Source organism: Grus americana, chromosome 3 (genome assembly GCF_028858705.1).
Source record: "Grus americana isolate bGruAme1 chromosome 3, bGruAme1.mat, whole genome shotgun sequence".
Taxonomy (NCBI): Eukaryota; Metazoa; Chordata; class Aves; order Gruiformes; family Gruidae; genus Grus; species Grus americana.
This window is the reverse complement of record NC_072854.1, coordinates 90,688,790-90,707,955: the sequence shown is the minus strand read 5'-3', so window position 1 is coordinate 90,707,955 and position 19,166 is coordinate 90,688,790. Positions and strand designations below refer to the sequence as shown.

Below are 19,166 nucleotides of genomic sequence, written 5' to 3'. Positions count from 1 at the left end.
CTGTACCCAAGTTTCTAACCTTCTAGCCTCAGCTCCACCTTTAAGCATCTCTTATCAGGCAACTACTGTTGGTTAATACTTAAACGTCCACAAAAATTTCTCAATGTCATTCCTGAATTTCTAATACTTTGAGACAATGATAACACTACAACCGTGTTGTGAGTTTCGTGTTATTTCTAGTGAGCCCATCCACTAGATTTTTCCGTTCTGTTTCCACATAAAGTTTAACATACATTTTTTTCCCCCCTCCTCTTAGCCACACATAGTCAAGCATCAGTTTAAGCAGAATGCATTGACTTTCAACAAATTTCATCTCTGCACACATTGGCACAGTATATATCAACTTCTCTCAGAGTGTGCAAATCCTGTCAGGCAAAATACATGCTAGAGGGCAAATAATAAAAAATGCAGTAAGTTGAAAGAGGATTATAAGCGTGGGGTTGTTTCAGATTCCACCATAAAATGGTCCAGAAATTATACATGCACCAAGTTTACAGAAAGGGGAAAAACTAACACTGTGAGCAGAAATTTCAAGTTCCTTTACATGCAGCATTGCTATGCCTTTAACAGTATTCCTAATACTGTCTTTCTTATTTCATTAATTCAAGATTCCTATTCCTCAAACACACAAGGAAACCAAACTAAAGCCCATCTTGGTTGGGTGGACATCCTAAACAAAAAGTTGTGATACAAAGGCACCTTTAACTCCTACTGTGTTGAAAGACAGAGTGATGACCTCCCACCAATTCCAAAAGAAAAGCACTGAAGCACTTTCTTGAGAGTGAAAAGCTGTGAGTTCTGAAAGCAAAGAGGCATATTCTAGCTTCCCTCAGAAAAACCCGAATATGGTGCCGACATCCTGGAGAAGAGCAAAGTTTATAATAGTTTCCTGTTCTCTGAATTGCCCTACTGATTAGCTCACCGCTTACTTTTACACTTGTAGTATGGATACCATTTTAAGTCCTAAGTCATTGCCAGGATTGAGAATGCAACGCTGGAGACTAGAAACCCAAAAGCTAACTGAAGGAACATTTGGTGCTCACCATCTAATGCTTTTCTGGGAATCTAGTTCTCCATCTCAGTATCTCTCTCCAAATAGTTTTCAAAAGTTGAATTTTACCAAAAATATATTCAACAGTTCTATACATTCATTGAGGATGGGGGAAGAGAGGAATTTGTGACCAAGGGTGAGACAACCACATTGTAAGGCCATTCCAGTAAAAAAAAAAAAAAGGTTGAAATTACTTAAATAATCAGAAGAAATGGCATTAACTGCAGAAAACCTGTATACATCTACACTACAACCATCTGTGCCTTCCTACATAGGAACTTTATTTTTATCATAATTATATGGGGTCTTAGGAAAATCTTTCCCTAAGTATACTTCAAATAAAAGCATGTGTTGCTGTTGGAATTCTTCACTGGTTCACTTCAAAATATCTGATGCATTCCCACACTGGTGTGGATGGCTACATAAACATGACCTCCAAGAAAGGAGTGTGTCCTGGTTTCAGCTGAGATAGAGTTAATTTTCTTCCTAGCAGCTGATATAGCACTGTGGTTTGGATTTAGGATGAGAATAGTGTTGATAACACACTGATGTTTTGGTTGTTGCCAAGCAGCCAAGGACTTTTCAGCTTCTCATACTGCCCCACCAGCAAGGAGGCTGGCAGTGCACAAGAAGCTGGGAGGGAACACAGCCAAGATCCAAACTGGCCAAAGGGATATTCCATACCCTATGGCATCATGCTTAGTATATAACTTGGGGGAAGCTGGCCAGGGATTGGGATTGTGGCTCAGAAGCTAACTGGACATTGGTGCTCTGAACGTGGTAAGCAATTGTGCTGTGCATCACTTGTTTTGTATATTCTTTTATCATTGTTGTTATTAATTATTCTCTTCCTTTTCTGTCCTATTAAACCATCTTTATCTCAACCCACAAGTTTTACCTTTTTCTTTTTGATTCTCTCCCCCCATCCCACTGGCAGGGAGAGTGAGCGAACGGCTGTGTGGTTGTTTTAGCTGTCTGCCAGGTTAAACCACAACAAAGGGAAATAAAAACCAATGCTTTTGGCATAGGTATTTCTTTTAAAACAAACAGAAGTCACAGACTTTATCTCCTAACCTAATGACAACATAATGTACTTTATTAAGGTTATTTTCTATGTATCTTCATAGTATTATCTCTAAATGCTAAGGTTTATCAGAATTCAATAGCAGCTATACTCAAATACTTCAAAAGCCTAACTTCAGCAAAAGGACACTTTATTTTATCCGTCATAAGAATATAACATGCTGTTTGATACTTGGCATTTTCATTCACATTGTGTTTACTGGAGTTTATATAGTATAAATACTTAGACTTTAGAATCTGGGAGACATTAAAGTATTTAATTATAATGAGATCATAATTATACATATTCCAACAGTACGAACATTTTGCATGCTATAGATCGTTCTATCATTTCAGTATAAAAAAAATCATTCACTGCAAAACAGACTAAGCCAAGGAAACCAGCAGATTCATATGTTATGTGTTGTTCTTGCTTGCTGGAGTGGTTAACACTCTGGTCTGCAATCCTTTTAATTCCCTTAACCTTTCTCATTACAGTGCTTATTCATTTTGTTACAAAGTACTTTGTAAGAAATATGCAGGAAACTGAACAAACTAAGAGAAACTCAATAAAGGGACAATTGAAAATTTTAACTGGATGCAGGATTCAGACAACTGCAGTGTTACATAAAAGAAATACCAGAGAAAAGACTATTAATCATAATAATTAAAATGCTAAGAACAATAAAGTCTTTCCTAAATGCAACCAATTCCCAATAAAAATTCACCATTTAGTTGAGTTTCTCTGAAAATCCAGGCCTAAACTGCCATCTAGAGATAATAAAAAAACTGATTTGAATTCTGAAAAAACAAATCTTGCCATAGGACACAAAACAATCCCCCTTTATTAGGAAGCAGCTCTCCAAAACCCTAGGTTTATGCAGGGATTACTATCTGCGTTTCACAAAAAAGAACATGGCTGAGCAGAACTATTTTTAGCTCTGTATTTAAATGAACATCTTGCCTTGCTAAAATGTAAAATCCTTGCTCCTCTTCTGTGTACAGTCAGAAATTAATGTGGAGAGATGCTAAAGCTTTGCTTGCTTTCTAGTCAATGGAGAGGATCTGTTTTCTAGGAATAAGGCTACACAAGTCAAGTACCAGTGCTTTTAAAGGCAGAACAAAAAAAGTAAAGCAAAAGCCTCAAACCCAACCCAGTATCAGTCCATGCTAGTTACAGACTACAGACTCACTTGACAACCTGAACCACCCATAATCTAAGACCCAGTACCGCAGTATTTGAACAAGGAGCCAGCAGAGGGAAGCTCCCAGGTGATCCAAGCTTGCTTTAAGACAGGATCAGTTGGCACAAGCAGCCCTTCATGCTGGAGGCTGGAGGGTATCATTAGAGGTGTTGCACCCAACTTCTTCTCAAGGCCCCACAGAGTGCAGAACCCCACCCCTCACTACAAGCCCCACTTTCCCAAAGGCCAGGAGGCTCTCTGATCCCGTACACACAGCTGCTTTGCCCTGCTCTCTCACTTTGCTGGAGAGGAAGGAAAGGGGAGCATGCCCACTTCCAGCTCTTCTCCACACTCAGGAAGAGTGGCTGTACAGAAGAGAGGTGTAAGACTAGTATTGTAAGTATCAAAGTATCACATCACTTTCAACACATCATTTTCTTCCTGCACATGTGCAGAACCAGGAGAACACTGTGCAATCACTGATACGCCACTGCTCCCCCCAGCACCTACACAGCTTTCTACACCACTTCCAAACTATATGTTAAAAACAAATAGCCAACAAAACTGAAAGGGGAGAAAAAAAGAAAAATATTCACCATTTTCTGTGTTCCGTCTGATAATATATTAACAGAGAAAGCATTCAGGACTTTACCCACTGTAGATTTACCACAACTTTCCTGCATGTCCTGCTTCTGTTAACACTAACTGCTGCAACGAGCTGAACAAATTCGCTATGGATCTGTTGTCTGCTTCAGTGCAGGAGCACAACACCCTGAGTTAAAAGTTTCTTTTAAGGGTCTTTTTTATTTGTTTTAAATCTATACACACATGTAGTATTTGTATGAAATAGAGACTATGTATCATTATAACCTTACTTGTTTCCAGTAAAGTCCCAAATGGCTCACAAAGAAAAGCCTGGGTAGGTTTCACCTCACACTAATTGTGAGCTTAATGTTTCCTCGCCCAAATGTGGCGACGGCACGGTGATGTCTGTATGGCAGGCAGCAGCTAACAGCTCCCCATCTTCTCACAGCTCTTACTGCCTCCTCTTGCAGGAGGAAGGCTGGCTGCCATCCATGGCCAAGAGATGGACACTGAAGCCTGTCTTACCAATCGCACTCACCAAGGTTTAGTTTGTGTTGTGGGGCCATCTTAAGGTGCGTGCACTATATTTCCTTTAGATGCAGAAGAAAAAGAATTTTAAAATAATATAAAACTAAACCCAAAATGTGAACGCTCCGAGAATGCACCTAATGTATTTCAGCCTCTGATGGGCATTCATTCCATGGACCAGACTACACCTAGTCCAAAATAAAATACTAAACCCTGAAACACACATACCATGGGACTCAGGTCATTCAAAACCAAAAGCTTTAGTCTATAGACCGGCTCCCATTAGTCCACACTGCTTACTAATGTAGACAAAGCTAAAGATTACAAGAATCTGGATCCTCTCATTCTTCTCATTAGGTTGTGGAGGCCCCATCCCTGGAAGTGTTTAAGGCCAGGTTGGATGAGGCTTTGGGCAACCTAGTCTAGTGGAGGATGTCCCTGCCCATGGCAGGGGGGTTGGAACCAGATGATCTTTAAGGTCCCTTCCAACCCAAACCATTCTATGATTCTCCTCCATTCCCAAGGATGGTAAGTGAAAAATAAAGCAGAGTAAAGCAGAGTAGAACTACCACTGAGGGCTAACAAGAGCTTTCCCACTAGAAAAGCCAATCTATTCCTTGTATATGAAATTCAAAAATTTTATTTACTTATTACAGTAGCAAGCACAGCAGAGGCAAAACCAAGCTACTCAAGTAACGGCTTTCAATTTTGAAGTGCTTTAAGAATAGATTAAAAAGGACTAATGTATATGTGCTTTTTAGGACCACGTGAGGTCAAAGTAGTTACATCTCTAAAATTGAGACATTTAATTTTGATTTAGACAATTTGAAGGAGGCCAATACCACTTTTTAGAGTAAGAAGAAACAACATTTGGGGAGAGTATGTTATAGTTAGGCTTTGTATACATAACGTAAATAAACAGAACTTGGTAAAACTCAAAGCCACAAAACTGATTAAGCACAAGTCTTAGGAACCATTTATGACCAGAAAACCTCCATGAAGCACAGCTGCAAACGTTTGAAGTACTCAGTTCCAATGATGAGAAGTACAGCTCTCCTGGATACCACCATTTCCAAGAGCTGAACTGAAGACAGAAAAAGAGTAGATTCTGAGCAAACAATATTAAAATATTTAGTGGTACAGAGTTTTATATCTAAACTGGGGGACCCATGTATACTTCCAAGTTTCCAGGTCTGGATCCTGATCCCTGTATCAGAACAAGACCTAAGCATACAACCTCTCCCTCACCTTCCCCTAGAAAATTCAGGAGCACAAGCTAGAAGCAACCTAGGGCATGCTCCATCTACGTCTTGGACAACTCGGAGTCTAGAATTACTGGGCGCATTGTGAAGTGCCCTTGTCCTGAAGGAGACACAAAGCTGTGGCATGCTAACTCAGCAACAGTGAGAAGTATAGCTCTGGAGGTTTAGGGATCAGATGGCTCAAACTGAATAGCAATATACAAGCAGAGGCTGTTCAGTTCCTAAAACTGCATAAAGGGGACCTTTAGTCCGGGCAAGTATTAAGACAACTTTCTAGTCTCCTCCTTGTCCAGCAGAAAGGCTCTACTGTTGCATATTTTCTTATTCTGAAAAATAAATTAAACCTTGTTTATCTATAGTGCATTTATTTAATGTTGAGTGAGGAAGTCTTTTGAAAGAGAAGAGAATAAGCAAGACAGTATTTTAATACAAAAAAGACAACAGACTGTTTGTCTTATTTTCTGATGACCTTTCCGAGGTACCTGAGCACGTGGCAGATAAGAAAGAATTTCATGACCAAACTCAAAGAATCTAGTCCAGTTCCAACTCCAAAATCCTCACCTTATGCCCATGCATGAAATACATGCATGCACACACACACCACCTTCAGCTGACAAAGAAACAAGATCCTTTTTCTCTTAATTGACAAGGATGGTATACATGACTTCCACATCTACACAGACAGTAATTCCTCTATAAGAGGTTTACTCTAAGTAGAATCCTGTAAAATCCACTTCCTCACCTGTTTGCCCTAAGAGCTTTCCTTACACTGCTGCAATAAGGAGCTCATACTTCAGTACTCCATTAACAGCCAACTCTCTCCTTCCCACTAGCATTTGTTAATTCTCATCTTTATGTTAGTGAAAGTTAGAATTCCTTCAGGCAATGCTGTTTTTTAAACTATCCAGTTTACATTGAGAACACTCACACACAATTTGTATTAATATACCAGACAAAACATACTATTATACATTTTAGAAGGGGTCTACTATTAGAAAAAGGATACCTTTTTTTTAAGATATCAGATCCTGCATATAGTAGGTAATTTCTTTCTTGACTTCCTAACATGAAAAACAGCTCCTTGTAATCATTAAGGAACACAAAACCAGAACAAACAGAAGAGCATACTTTGTAGAAAGTAGTATTAAGTAATAGAAATTTAGTAGCAAGTAACAAAGCAGGAGACAACAGGTTTCAATAGGATAAACATGCAGTTGAGAGGCAGGAACTCCTAATTTCCAGCTTAGGCCTTCCAGTCAGTTGTTGTAACTTGTCCAAGGCTGCATTTAACCTATGGTTCAATTTCCATAAATGAAATAAATAACAAAAACCCCACACTCTAGGTTTTACTTGCCTTACAGCCATGTTACAGAGCTAATTAATGTTTGTATAATATACTCTGGTAATGCAACAAGTACTAACAAAACATGATGTCTCCAGCCTTGGTGGTGTCTTATTATTGCGCTTACCCAGATTATAACCTATGATAACTATGACTAGAAGACTTTGCCATAAATGATCATAGATCTTTGCCATAAATGCCTTCATGTGCTTATAACTTTCCAAGGTGTTTATTGCTGTGGTTGAATTTTTCCCACCTTTGTCTTTACCCAAAGGTGGATGTTCTGAACGCTTCAAAAAGGTCTTTTTTTATTGTTAGACATTCTCCCAGCAAAAAGCAATTCTGAATACTTTTAACACTGAGCTTTATGGTTTCATCTTTTTAATTAGAATGGTGTGACTTTACTTACAAAGAACTGCATCAAGTTTGAAAAAGAAGTTCTTAAGGTAAAACTTTACAATGTAAAACTGAAATATTAGGCACAGAAGGGGAAAAGCCTATATGCGTAAAATTGGATACAGCAGGCACTCTCATACAGGTAGTTCACAGGAGAACAGAAGCTCACCTTCTGAGGTGAGACTGTCAGGCTTCCAAGAGAACATAAATACCGCAAACACAACAGGCAGTTCAGCTTCAAACTAAAACTTAGGAAAAGGACTTGAAAAGTCTACTTGCCTCCTCCGTACAGATGCTGCCTTCTGATCTGCACAGAAACATTTCAAATACCCCCTGCTGCTGCTACTGAGGGAAATGCAATGCAGCTGCCACTGCTCCCAGCCAGACTGCCACCCGCCTGGGACAGAAGTCACCCGAGGGAACAACAGCCTCAGCCATAGCCCCATCCGTGAGAAAGCAGGGCTAGCAAACGCCACCATCCAAGAGAAAGGAAGTGGGGGGAAGATTAACAAAGCCTACACTGCAAGACCATACCTCTTCTCTTCGACCCCTCTTTCTGTGGGTTACAGGCAGGCTTATTCACACAGGTGCAGCAGAGCAGAAACACATGGTGCTTGTTCCAGTCTGGGATTACACCTGAGCTAATAAGCCTCGCTGATCAGAGCTGGCTCTCAGCACTTTGGTTCTGGAAGCACAATGCAGACAAATGGAAGTTGGCTCTGGAAAGAGCCAGTATGGGTCTGGGGTTTATTAGCTCAGGCTTTGCACCATGCAAAAGAATATAAACTGGCCCTAGAGGCCAAATAGCTTATTAAAGTGATACTGAGCCTAATAAACCCTGACAGATCCAAACTGACTCTGCATGAAGTCAGCTCAGGTGTGCCTGCATCTGTGGCACAATTATTCCACAACTGCAATAAGCCACTCGAAACCAACAGAGCCCACTATCTGAATTTAAAAATCACTTATTTTTACAGGAAACAGAGGGGTTAACTTTTGTTCAATTATAGGTTTTTGTTCTTCTGAAAGGAACATCAGGAGGTATCTGGCTTTTATGACTGTGAGACTAATCTTCCACAGCTAAATCAAGTCAACACTATCTCATGGTTTGCCTAAGCTACAGAACAGACAGCTTCAGTACATTTAAGTGCTTCCCTTTTACCAAAGGGGTAAAACTGAGAAGTTCCAAGCCAAGCGTATTATACCATTGCTGGGAGGTATCAGAGTAGCATCAGAGAAGGCAGCAAAAATATTTAGTGCTAAGGAAGGCCCAATACCAAAGACACAAAGTAAGAAAGAAAGGCCAAAGAACCCACATACACACACCTTTCTTTTAACTCTTTATGTGCTGCTCCATTCCTCCAATAACTATATGAATGAGCCAAGTAATTCATGGATTTAAATGAGATTCTACAGTTATCCCATAAAAATCTAGTTGCCTGACTTAGTCCTGATTGAAGGCCCTAAATATAGAAAGGAATAAATAAAAAGAGAAGACAAAAAGGAAAGAACAATTGGATGATAATGGGAGAAGTTGAACATATGAAAGTTAAGGACAGAAAGCAAAGACTACCTAATTTATACACAAAAGTTAAACAGGATGAAGTTATCTGGAAAGAAGAGTTACTACAAGACAGAGAAAGAGCCACAAAAGGAAAAATGTTTGAGTTTTGTTCAAAATAGTGGAAATAAAATTGGTTAAGAGCATTGCAGTTGAAATAATTTTTTACTTTTAATCTCCTGAAATTATTAGGTTCTTTTCACTTTGATTAGTCTTTCAGCTAAGGTAGGTGTTTATTAAGCTCTGCAATTAGCCTCAAAATACCACCTCAAACAATTCAAGCTGAAGGAAATCATTCTAGTAATTGTAGCAAGTGTTAAGAAAGGTGACTAACCTAACACAGCAGCATGTATTTTAAGCTGAAAATGTTAATTTAGAACACGACCTGAAATGCATGTCTAAATTGTTCAGGGAAATTGTTAAGTTTTATCTTTAATAGCCTACTATAATAAAGTCTTTGCTTCTTAGGAACAGCTCCAATGCAGGTCAAAGGTACTTGACCTCACTGAGAATTACAAATGTGATTGCTCCCTATTGTGAAAAATGCCACACAGGGACAAAAGCCACTATAAAAAAAACGCAGAGTTTGCATCTTGAAAGTAACGTTTCATCCAACTCTCTTAGGGACAGAAGCCTGTCCTGCTGAACAAAAGCAACATTTCAAGATCTGCCCAATCTTGCTGATACCTCTTCAGGAAACCCTTTTAGGTATGACACTCCAGTTTTCCATGACCTCTTGGCAACATCACCCCAGTTTAGCCAGTTGCAGTCATCCTAAATCCTGCCTAAATGAGCATGCATGTTGTTCATTAGAAATTAGTATAATAGCATTGATTCAATCAGTGTTATTTTATGCACATACTTTGTGTTTCTAGATATCCCAGTAAAGGTACATCCCTGTACAGGAACTTCTCCAAACCTGCTTCTTTTGCCTTTTTCAATGCTTCAAAAATTCCATGCCCTAAGCATGGGATCATCACGTGAGCTGCTGGTGAAGGGACAGTGAGGGTAGATGGCAATTCCTTGCTTCCCACCTGTGCTCCTCTGGCAGGCTCTTTACCCTATTAAGCCCTCCTGTTTAGCAAAACTTCCAACACCCAAGCATTAATGTGGTTTTCTTCCCCACAAAAAATAACCTCTGCAAAGCTCTTTCCAACAATACCACTATCTATGCTGAGAATAAACATAATAAGCACCCGCTGTTCATCCCTTAGCAAAGCTGAAGGTTAGCAAGAAGGGATTTAGGGATGAAAAACAAAGTGTTACAACAGCCATGCACCACGATGCTGTAGGAGAGGGGTTAACCAGCGTGCTTGCTCCAGCCGAGACAGGGCGGTGCAGGTGGGATCTGTAGCTCAACCAGCACCTCTTTGCCTACAGCCGATGTCGGGATCCACCACCTCGCCACATGACAGCGCGGTCCCCACAGGTCCCCCCGGCACTGACCGCAATGGCTGTCGTTTCCCCCCCCCCCGACCCATACGGGTACTCACGCTTGATGCACCTCTGGGAGCCCGTGGCCTTGCTCCAGCCGTGGCAGCACTGCCCCCCGCAGACATTGACCCTGCGGGAACAGCAAAGAGGGGCGAGAGTCCGGCGGCCCCCGCCCCCCACCAGCGCCGCGGCGGCGGCCGGTCCCGCTCCCCAAACCTAGCCGGGCCGCGGGGCGGGCGCTGGGCCGGGGAGAGAAAAGGCGGGAAGAATTAAACGTCCCGAAGAGCGTCTGAGGAAACTCTTCAGCCGGCGCCGGCTCTGACTGGAAAGGCGGGCTGGCGCCTCCCGTAGAGGGCCGGGGACGGACGGGCACCCCGAGCGCTGCTTTCAGGGGCGTAAAGGACAAAGGGGGGGGGCCGGGACCGCCCCAGCGGGAGAACCGCGAGAACAGCAGCTGCGGGGCTCCTCGCGCCCTCGACGCCTCAGCCCAGGCGCGGCCCCGCGGGGCGCGGGACACGCCGCGTGCCCCGGGGGGGCTGGCCCCGCGCCCGGCCTCAGGTGCCGCAGGGAGGCGGTAAAGAAACGGGGTGGGCAGCGGTGTTTATGCGCCCACAGAGGGTTTGCAGCCAGCCGGGGACCGGCGGCGGGCAGGTAACGCCGCGGTGCTCCCCAGGAGCCCCCCGCCTCTCTCCCCTCCCCCCCCACCCCCCGAGGGGAGGCGACAACGGCCGCGACAAAGATGCTCAGGGTGGTAGGGAGGCTGCAGGCGGGCGGGATCACCGTCGCCCTAGCCGTACTGGGCACCGGGGGACGTGCGGGGCGGGACGTGCGCGGCAGGGCACCTTACCCCGGCAGCGGCGGCAGCTGGTGCTTCTGGCGGAGGGGTAGGCCGGCGCTGCTGTTGCCGTGGGTGCCCGGCGGCGGCTTGGGCCGCGGACTGAAGCGGGCCGGCTTAGCGAAGGAGGAGGCGTGAGCGGCGGAGTTGGAGTGGACCTGCCCGGCGGGGCCCAAGCGGAGCTGGACGCTCGCGCCGCCCGGCTTGCTCATCCGCCGGGTCCGCTCCAGGGTGCCGCCGCCGCTGTAGCGCGTGTTCAGCTGTACGTTAAACGTGCGCTGCTGCTGCTGCTCCCCAAGGAGGGTCGGGCGCTGATGCCGGCTGCTGGAGGAGCCCCCCCGGCCGGGTTGCAGGACGTACGTGATCCTCCTCAGCCTGCCCTTCTCGGAGGCAGCGAGCGCTGGTGATAAAAGTGCACAGGCAGCGAGGAGAAGAAAGCCCCATCTGATCCGAGCCATTTCCACAGCGGGAGCCCCTACAGCCAGCGAGCTTCGCGGACCCCCGGTGCAAAGGGTTGTCTCTCCTCCAAAGGACGCGTGTGTACGCGACCTGCACCCGGGATGCCGATCCCGCTCGCTACCCCCAACCTGCTCCGGGGGGGAAAGGAAAAAAGCCTCAGGATCCTCCCACCCGCCCCCCAAACTGTTAGAAAAGTTCAGCAAACACGTCGCCCCGTGGAGCAGGAAAACATCGTTGGAAGAAAGGAAGCGGCGGGTGCGAGCCGAGCTGCGAGCCGGAGCGGGAAGGGAGGAGGAGCAGCAGCAGGGGAAGGGTGTTTGCTGGAGGGGGGTGGTCGCAATGCAGAGCAGATGTTTCGATTGCCGAAGCTGCCAGGGGTCTGCGGGTGTGTGTAAGAAACGGCCCTTAAGGTAGTTCGGACTGAAAAAAAAAAAAACCCCACCCTCTTTTTAAGAGTTTCTCCGCGATTGAGTGTGTGCGGGAGGGGAGGGGGGCGGAGGGGGTGGGTGCCCCTGCCCCGATGCCGGCCCCGCGCAGCCAATCTGGGGCCGCCGTGACGTCAGGCGGCGCTCCCGGGGCGTGGGGGGCCGCGGCCGGGGCCAGGTGACAGGGATGCGGACGGGGAGCGGGGCGGCCGAGGGGGTCCCGGCTCCCAGCGGGGCGATCAGAGCCTGCGACAGACCCTGCGCCGCTAAGCAAGCCTCAAAAATAGGTTTTTTAACTGATGGGCGCTAACGTGCCGTCTGCCTGTGGCACGGACAACGTTGCTATCCCGTACAGTTGGGGTGACAGACTGGTGCTTCTGCCACAGTTGAGCATTTCTATTTTAATGGATATGAGGGAGTTGAAGAATAAAAGGATAATGCCCTACTCGCTGCCTGTGTCTTGCTGCGGGGCTCAATACAACAGATTAAGGGTCTGTCTGGGTAGAGCAGTGATGTCAGATGGAGGTAGGGCTTTAAACCCCCCAAAGCTTTATATACCTGTTTCACTTTGTAGGTAGGAACTCAATGAAAGCGCTCACACACTTTGAAGTTAATCACATTCCTCAGTTTCCGCTTGATGAGAGCCATAGGTTTGAGATTGCTCTTAGCAGAAATCCTAGCAGGATTAGGAGGGACCATATTCTTTCTTGTGTTTCTTTACGTTTGTTAACGCAGTATGTATTCCTAAAGAACAAAATACAAACCACAACAGAACACTTGGAATTAATGTATAAGCAAAACTGCCTCTGTTTTTCTGCAGCGTATCTTAACTGATGTTATCCTTTAGCACTGTAAATAAAGAAAAAACAAAGTTCACAAAATACCCTGAAGGTTACATCTTTTAAAATACTCAGAAGCTGATGTGTCCGAATTCTTTCCAAGAAACTTCGCAGAGAATCAAACCATTCGCAAATCCAAAAGCTTGGAATCCAGGTCCTCCTCCCCGGGTTCTCCTCTGCTTTTTTCCAGAGCTTTAAGGACACTGACCCTGGCTCCAAACTGATGAGATTTTGCTCTTAAATGCTCTTGGCGCAGCTCTGCAGCCGGCACGGGGAGCAGGAGGGTTTTACATTGACGGGATTCCAGGCGACAGCCAGTGTTAAGAGCACAACAGTCCCTTCCTCCTTAGTTCTCATCTATTTAAAACTGCTCAAAAATAAATAGATGTTTTAAATAGATGAGAGTTTGGAGCTTTCTATAGTCACAGTGTAAGGGAGCCACATCGGCATTAAAGGCTTCTGCTCCTGTGCCTCCAGCACTCTGAATTGAAACCCAGTGTTTGAAAAGAAAATGCCACTAGTACTGGGGGCTTGTAAATCCAGAGTGGGTTAAACTAGAATGAAACTCTGTGGTGGTTCAGAAAAAAACCCCACTGAGATAAAGCCCAAAAGGAGCCCCAGCTTGAAAATAACTAAGAAGTTAACTGTAAGACCATTGCGTCCTCTCTTAGCAAACGTATACATCTGTTGTTTTTTTAACTTGGAAGATATTCTCAGCAGCTGAACTGTTCAGCCTTCCGAAGGCTAATTATTGTCAATCATGAGTACGCTTAATGTTTTTACAGTGTCTAAGGAACAAAAAATACCTTGAAACAAGAGAGGTGGGGTGAGGACTGAGTAAGTAGAGAGAAACTGATGTGGTACTCAGGATTGTTGCTCTGCACAAGGCCGCTGTCCTTCAGAAGTTTTCCAGAATGAGATCACAACTACGTGTGTGGCTGGGTTTGTTGAACAGAGGGCAAAAACTGCATCATTCCACAGTAGAAGCCAGTTGCTTTTAAGAAATATGGGGTTTAAGTCATGTCAAGCAAGGGGCAAATGCAGCGTATTACTGGCTACTGTACAGCAAATGGTATGGGACCTCAAGGGAAATATATCCACAAAGGTGGATGCCTTGCATAAAATGATCTAGGTTCAAAAACAGTCTTGGGAAAATGTTAAGGATTAGCTGAGATTCATTGGTTGAGGTCAAGCACTCCTCACAAATTTACATGGCATATCTAACTTTTGGTGGTTTATTTCTCTAACATGGAAATCCACACTTTTCTTGTCTGTTTATATGGTTTTGGTCACTTCTTTTTTTAACCTTCCCCCCCTCCCCTGCAAGTCTGGAGGGTCTTGGGCGTTAGGGACCTGGTTTGGCTGCAGTGACATGTTGAGTTGGCCGTAGAAGTTGTAACAGCTGAAAGAGAACTTCAGTGACCCGCCACTGCAGTCTAAAGCTCAGCTCAAAATTTCTTCACGCATAGAAGTCCCTGCTTCCAAAGGCCAAAAAGCGCATCTGTCCAGCACCAAACAGCTCGACGCTGGCTTTCAGAAACAAGCCAAGTGGCTACTAAAGTTCCTGAGAATCCTCTGGTAAATAGTATGACCGCTTGTGAGTAAACCGCCCTGGCTGCCTCCCCACCTCCTGTGGAAAAGGCACTGAGTGAGTTTGCAGTTATAAACAGGAGTTAGCACCCCACCCCACCCACCAGGCACACCGCTCCCATAAAGAGGAGTTGGGAAAGCAATTCACGCTGTTCCTTTCCCCCCCTGTGGTTTGTGACTAAAGGGTGAACATAGGGAAACACAATGAAGGGTCCTTAGCCTGTACACCTCCGGACAGAGGGGCAACCCTCTGGGTGCTCCGCTCTAAGGGCGACGCTGGGGCTGAGCAGGGCAGAACTGGCTGGAGGATTGGGAGCAGGACAGATGCAGGAGGCAGGATTGCTGCCTGATGAGATGGCAGGATTGCTTCAAGGGTTACAAGCTTAACGGACAGGGAGAAGCCAGTGTGAGTGTGAGTATCTGCAACAAGAACCCAACTAGCATTATTTGAACCAAAATGAACTAAACTGTATATTTTTGTTCAAGTCTCATGATTTTGGGGCCAGTCCCATGAGTTGAGTGAGGAAGGACAATTGGTTTTGAGCTGTTGAAGTTGTCAGCACTCAGACCTCCACAGTTCTTTTTCAGCAAATGAAGGAGACAGGACTGTGGCAATGCCCGATGTGTCAGGCTACAGGGCCAGCACGTGGCCCTGGTGGTCCTGTAGGTCCACCAGGCAGCAAGCCTTAGCCTGCAAGGAAAGCTGGGTTGGGAGCTCACAGTTGACATATTAGAGTTTGGTAAGGTTGAATGCTGTGTTCAGCCCCAATTTTGGCTACAGAAGAGCACTTTTACAGTAGCGTAGCTCCATAAGCTTCAATAATATTACTCCAAACTTCTTCTGAGCTAAAGGAGGTAAAGCAGTCTCTATAATTTCTTGTAAGCTGAGAATCAGCTGGAGATCTGTATCTGCTGTTTTCCTTTTCCTTACTATACAAGTATCTGCAAAAAACCCCTGCATTTTGCAGGCTAAATTATACCTTTAGCCACAGCTTTGTAGAGGTAACATGATTCTAATTTAGAAGGTATTTCTTTAGAACAAAAGAGAACAGCTTAGTCTCATTGTCATCAGAGTAAGGGAAAGAAGTAATTGACCCTTATTATGTCACTAAAGTTCACAGCACACATGACTCTGAATACATACATGAAGTAGATTTGCAGAATAAAATTGTGTCGATGTCAATCTAATTTCTACACGTTTCTTTTTGAACAGAACTGCACCTTCCAACCTTGACTGTTGTTTGTTCCTTGAGGCAGAAACCGTAATTACAGTTTGCAACCTATACCTGAGGCCTCAACCATTCCTGAGTGTTACCACAGTATAAATATCATTCATGACATTTCACAAAAAGACCAGTCCTGCTCACTCTATTCATGTAGGCACTTACATTCACTTCCAAGAAACTCAGACAGTCAGACTAGGTCTGGACAGATGTGTGAGCCTTGGAAGGAAGCAACCCAGCTTTGCTGAACCCATTTGCTACTGGTGGCCTTCCTTTGTGACTTGGGGATCTGTAATGATCAACCCTGGCACATCGCGGTGTTTCCAGCCTCACACTACATTTCCTTGGGTAAACAACCTCCTGCCTCCCCCTCCTTGGATTTGCTACCATGAATGCATCTTTGTAGTACCTCCCCCAGCACCTCCTCTGAAAGAAGTCATCCTCTCCCAGTGCATCGTTATTGCCACTGCGATCCAGGCTCTGTTGCATTAGGCACTATACACACGTGCCAGCAGATAAATCATACTGGCTTTTCACACTGGGAGTCGCAGGGTCCCGAAGCAGACTAGCTTTTCAGGGATGAAGGAACTTTTATGATGAGATTTAGAGCTTGGTCTGTATATGAATTCACATCCTGGAGCAATATGGGTCCTGTGTGGCAGTGGGTGTCTGAAGCAGTCAGATTAGCATGCAGATAGTCTGGAGCTACAAGTCTGGATGGGAAAAGAAGACAGACTAACAATAGCTGGGGCAATGGTCATCATTCCCCCTCAGACTACTACCAAAAGAGATCGCCATAAAGACTCTCTTTTTTTTAGATTAAGTCACACTGAAAGTCGGATCCATTTGGCAAAAGTCTAATGCCAGTCTATCACTACTGACCACCGCCATATCCAACAAAATACATGCTTAAGGCAAGTAGGAGTTGGCTTCTTTTCAAGTTGCTGACATAACTGTTGTAGTAAAAGAAGCTGTGTGGATTTGCATAGTCTTGAATTCCATTTTCCTGAACTAGCAGAAATCTCTACTAGAATATTTGGCAGTTTCACAGTTATCCTCACATGCATAAAATAACTTATTCAGAAATACAAGATTTTTTTCAAGATATGAAAATCTCCATGCTGTGCTGTTACAATTATTCTTCCCCTCAAGGAAATAAATATATCTTGTCTACAAAACAATTAAAATATCCATTGAACTTTTTTATTACACTATTCCTTGCAATTGCTTGTTTCTTTGTACATGCCATGTACACTGAAAATAAATAAACTGCAGAGGAAATTAGGTGGAAAGGACCACAAAAATGAGAAAATACATTTAATTATTTCACTTTACATTAGGAGAAGACATGTTTAAACTAACACATTCTTCACAAAAGCAAAGTAAATATTATAACTAATACTTGAAAACTCTCGCAGCATGGCTATGTCATATGCCAAGAATACTAACCTCTACAAAAATAAACTTCAGCAGTGGATCCTGATTTTTCACTGTTGCACTGTGTGCTGCTCAGACTTATGAAAGCTGAAGGAAAAAGCATCTGTGTAAAATAAAGCCCCTCCTGACTTGAATTAGCATCGAAGAATGTCTTAAAGATTTCATAATTATACAGAATCCCAGGCAGACCAGCCTGTCAACATAAGTGGAAGAGAAATGGTATGAGACTGGAAAGAGGAGCCACAGCTCATGGGAACACCAGCCGTGATTATCCCTGCAGCAGCCACTTAATAACCTGAAAGGTAATGTTTGCACCCCCTTGTCCATATTTAGTCCGTCCCATCCCCTCCCCCGCCATCTCGGGATGATGTTGGGTGGATGGCTTGAGTCTCTACTGTTGGCTTTTCCCTTTCCACGTCACAAAGAGAGAAACTCAGCCCTGCTTGGAGAGCTGTGCTAGAAACTAGTACCTGAGCCTGACTGTTAGGGTAAACAATTGTTTAAAGACCAGCTGGGCACACAGAGCAGCAGATCCTGGCTCTCTGGATTAAAAAAAGGGCAGAATACTACTTCTAATGATGCATTTGGAGCAGCTCCCAGCCACACCAATGTTAGAGGTTGGGAGTATGTGTATAGGTCCTCTGTCTGCTGCTCTTTCAAGGTTTGTGGTGGAAGGTGATGAAATGAAAATTACAAGGTTTTTTTTTTTCAAAGTAGGTAGGGAGAAAAATGCAGGGCTTTCATTTCCATCACTTTTTCTCCAATAGCAAAAGGTGTCTGCAGAGGTGTTTAATGTCAGTCTGCAGCGTGTCTGTCTGTGTTTTGCATCAGGGTGCTTGAATGCTGACCCTGGTCTGAGCAGGCGGTTGAACTGGAGGACCTCTGAGGGTCCCCTTTACCCTCAGTTATCATGTGAGGCTGTGATGAGGTGTGGCATCGTGCCTAACAAGCAGCCTCAGGTGGAAACAGGCACAGCTTGTGCCCATTTTGGGTGGGACAGAAAACAGTTTCAAGAAATTAAGCCTGCAGGGTAATAATGTGCAAGGTTTCCTGATGCAGGCTGCAGGTGGGAAGGAGTTTGAGGACTGGAAGAGCTAGGACATGCCAGAAAGGATGAAGCAGAACCTAGAAGAAGGCTAAACACCTGGGCTTAAACACAATGCCAGGCACAGCCTGAACTGATCTTGTCACCAGGCAGGTTGTAACATAAGAGTACTATAGCAAAACATGCCAGCCCAGCACAGAGCCTCACCTGTATTTAGAGTACAGAAATTTGGTCTAGCCTTGTAGCAAAGTGGCTTAGCCAAGAAGGGCCTGGTAGGGGCTGACAACACCAGATAATTAAAACATGGTGTGCAACTACCCAAATCAAAGTGATGTGAGCGACTACTTCCAAAGCAGCTGAACTGTAGCTGTCCCCAGTAGCCTGTGAGATCCTGAGCAAAGCAGGTATGTGAAGGTCAGAGGAAGCCGGTGACTTGATTTGTCCTTATCACACTAGCCTCACATCTGATTCCTAATTAAATGCTTTTTTTTTTTCTGAGGCAGGCTAAGCATGCCCAGCAGTAGTTCAGATGCTGTTGCATTCCTGTGCAAAGGGACAGCAGCAAGAAGCCCTGCTCTGGAGCAGTCTTCCTGGGACACAAGAAGGAGAATGGGGGAAGGACCTGCCTTAGCAGTTCTCAGCAAGGACTGCAATTCTAAATTCTGTGCAATGGACCATCACCTCCACAAAGGGTGGAGAAGGGGCATGAAGAAGTAGATACACTATTTTTCTCAAAAGGCTTCAATCTCAGTGAGTTGCAATCAATGGAAAGACTTCCTACTGATTTTGCTGGTCTCTGGATTGAAGCCCGTATGTGGAGGGTAGAGTGTTTTGTGAAATGGCTTTAACCTGCCTCAGAGTCTGTCACATCACCAGATCCTTTTTCCATTCCTGTTGCTTAGAGTCAG

General features: G+C 44.5%; 1 protein-coding gene across 5 annotated transcripts in view; it reads right to left on the bottom strand.

The window, feature by feature from the left end:
* LTBP1 (latent transforming growth factor beta binding protein 1) overlaps positions 1 to 12,091 on the bottom strand; it is a 204,155-nt gene extending 192,064 nt beyond the window's left edge. Inside the window, exons 1-2 of one of the 5 annotated variants that reach the window (XM_054819834.1) lie at positions 11,253 to 12,091; positions 10,465 to 10,535 (exon numbers count right to left, since the gene is read on the bottom strand). In XM_054819834.1, coding sequence (XP_054675809.1) covers positions 10,465 to 10,535; positions 11,253 to 11,698 — 517 coding nt within the window. In that variant the 5' untranslated portion in view covers positions 11,699 to 12,091. The remainder of the gene's footprint in view (positions 1 to 10,464; positions 10,536 to 11,252) is intronic. The other 4 variants (XM_054819836.1, XM_054819837.1, XM_054819835.1 and 1 more) reach the window with 4 other exon arrangements.
* Between the last annotated feature and the right edge of the window lie 7,075 nt (positions 12,092 to 19,166).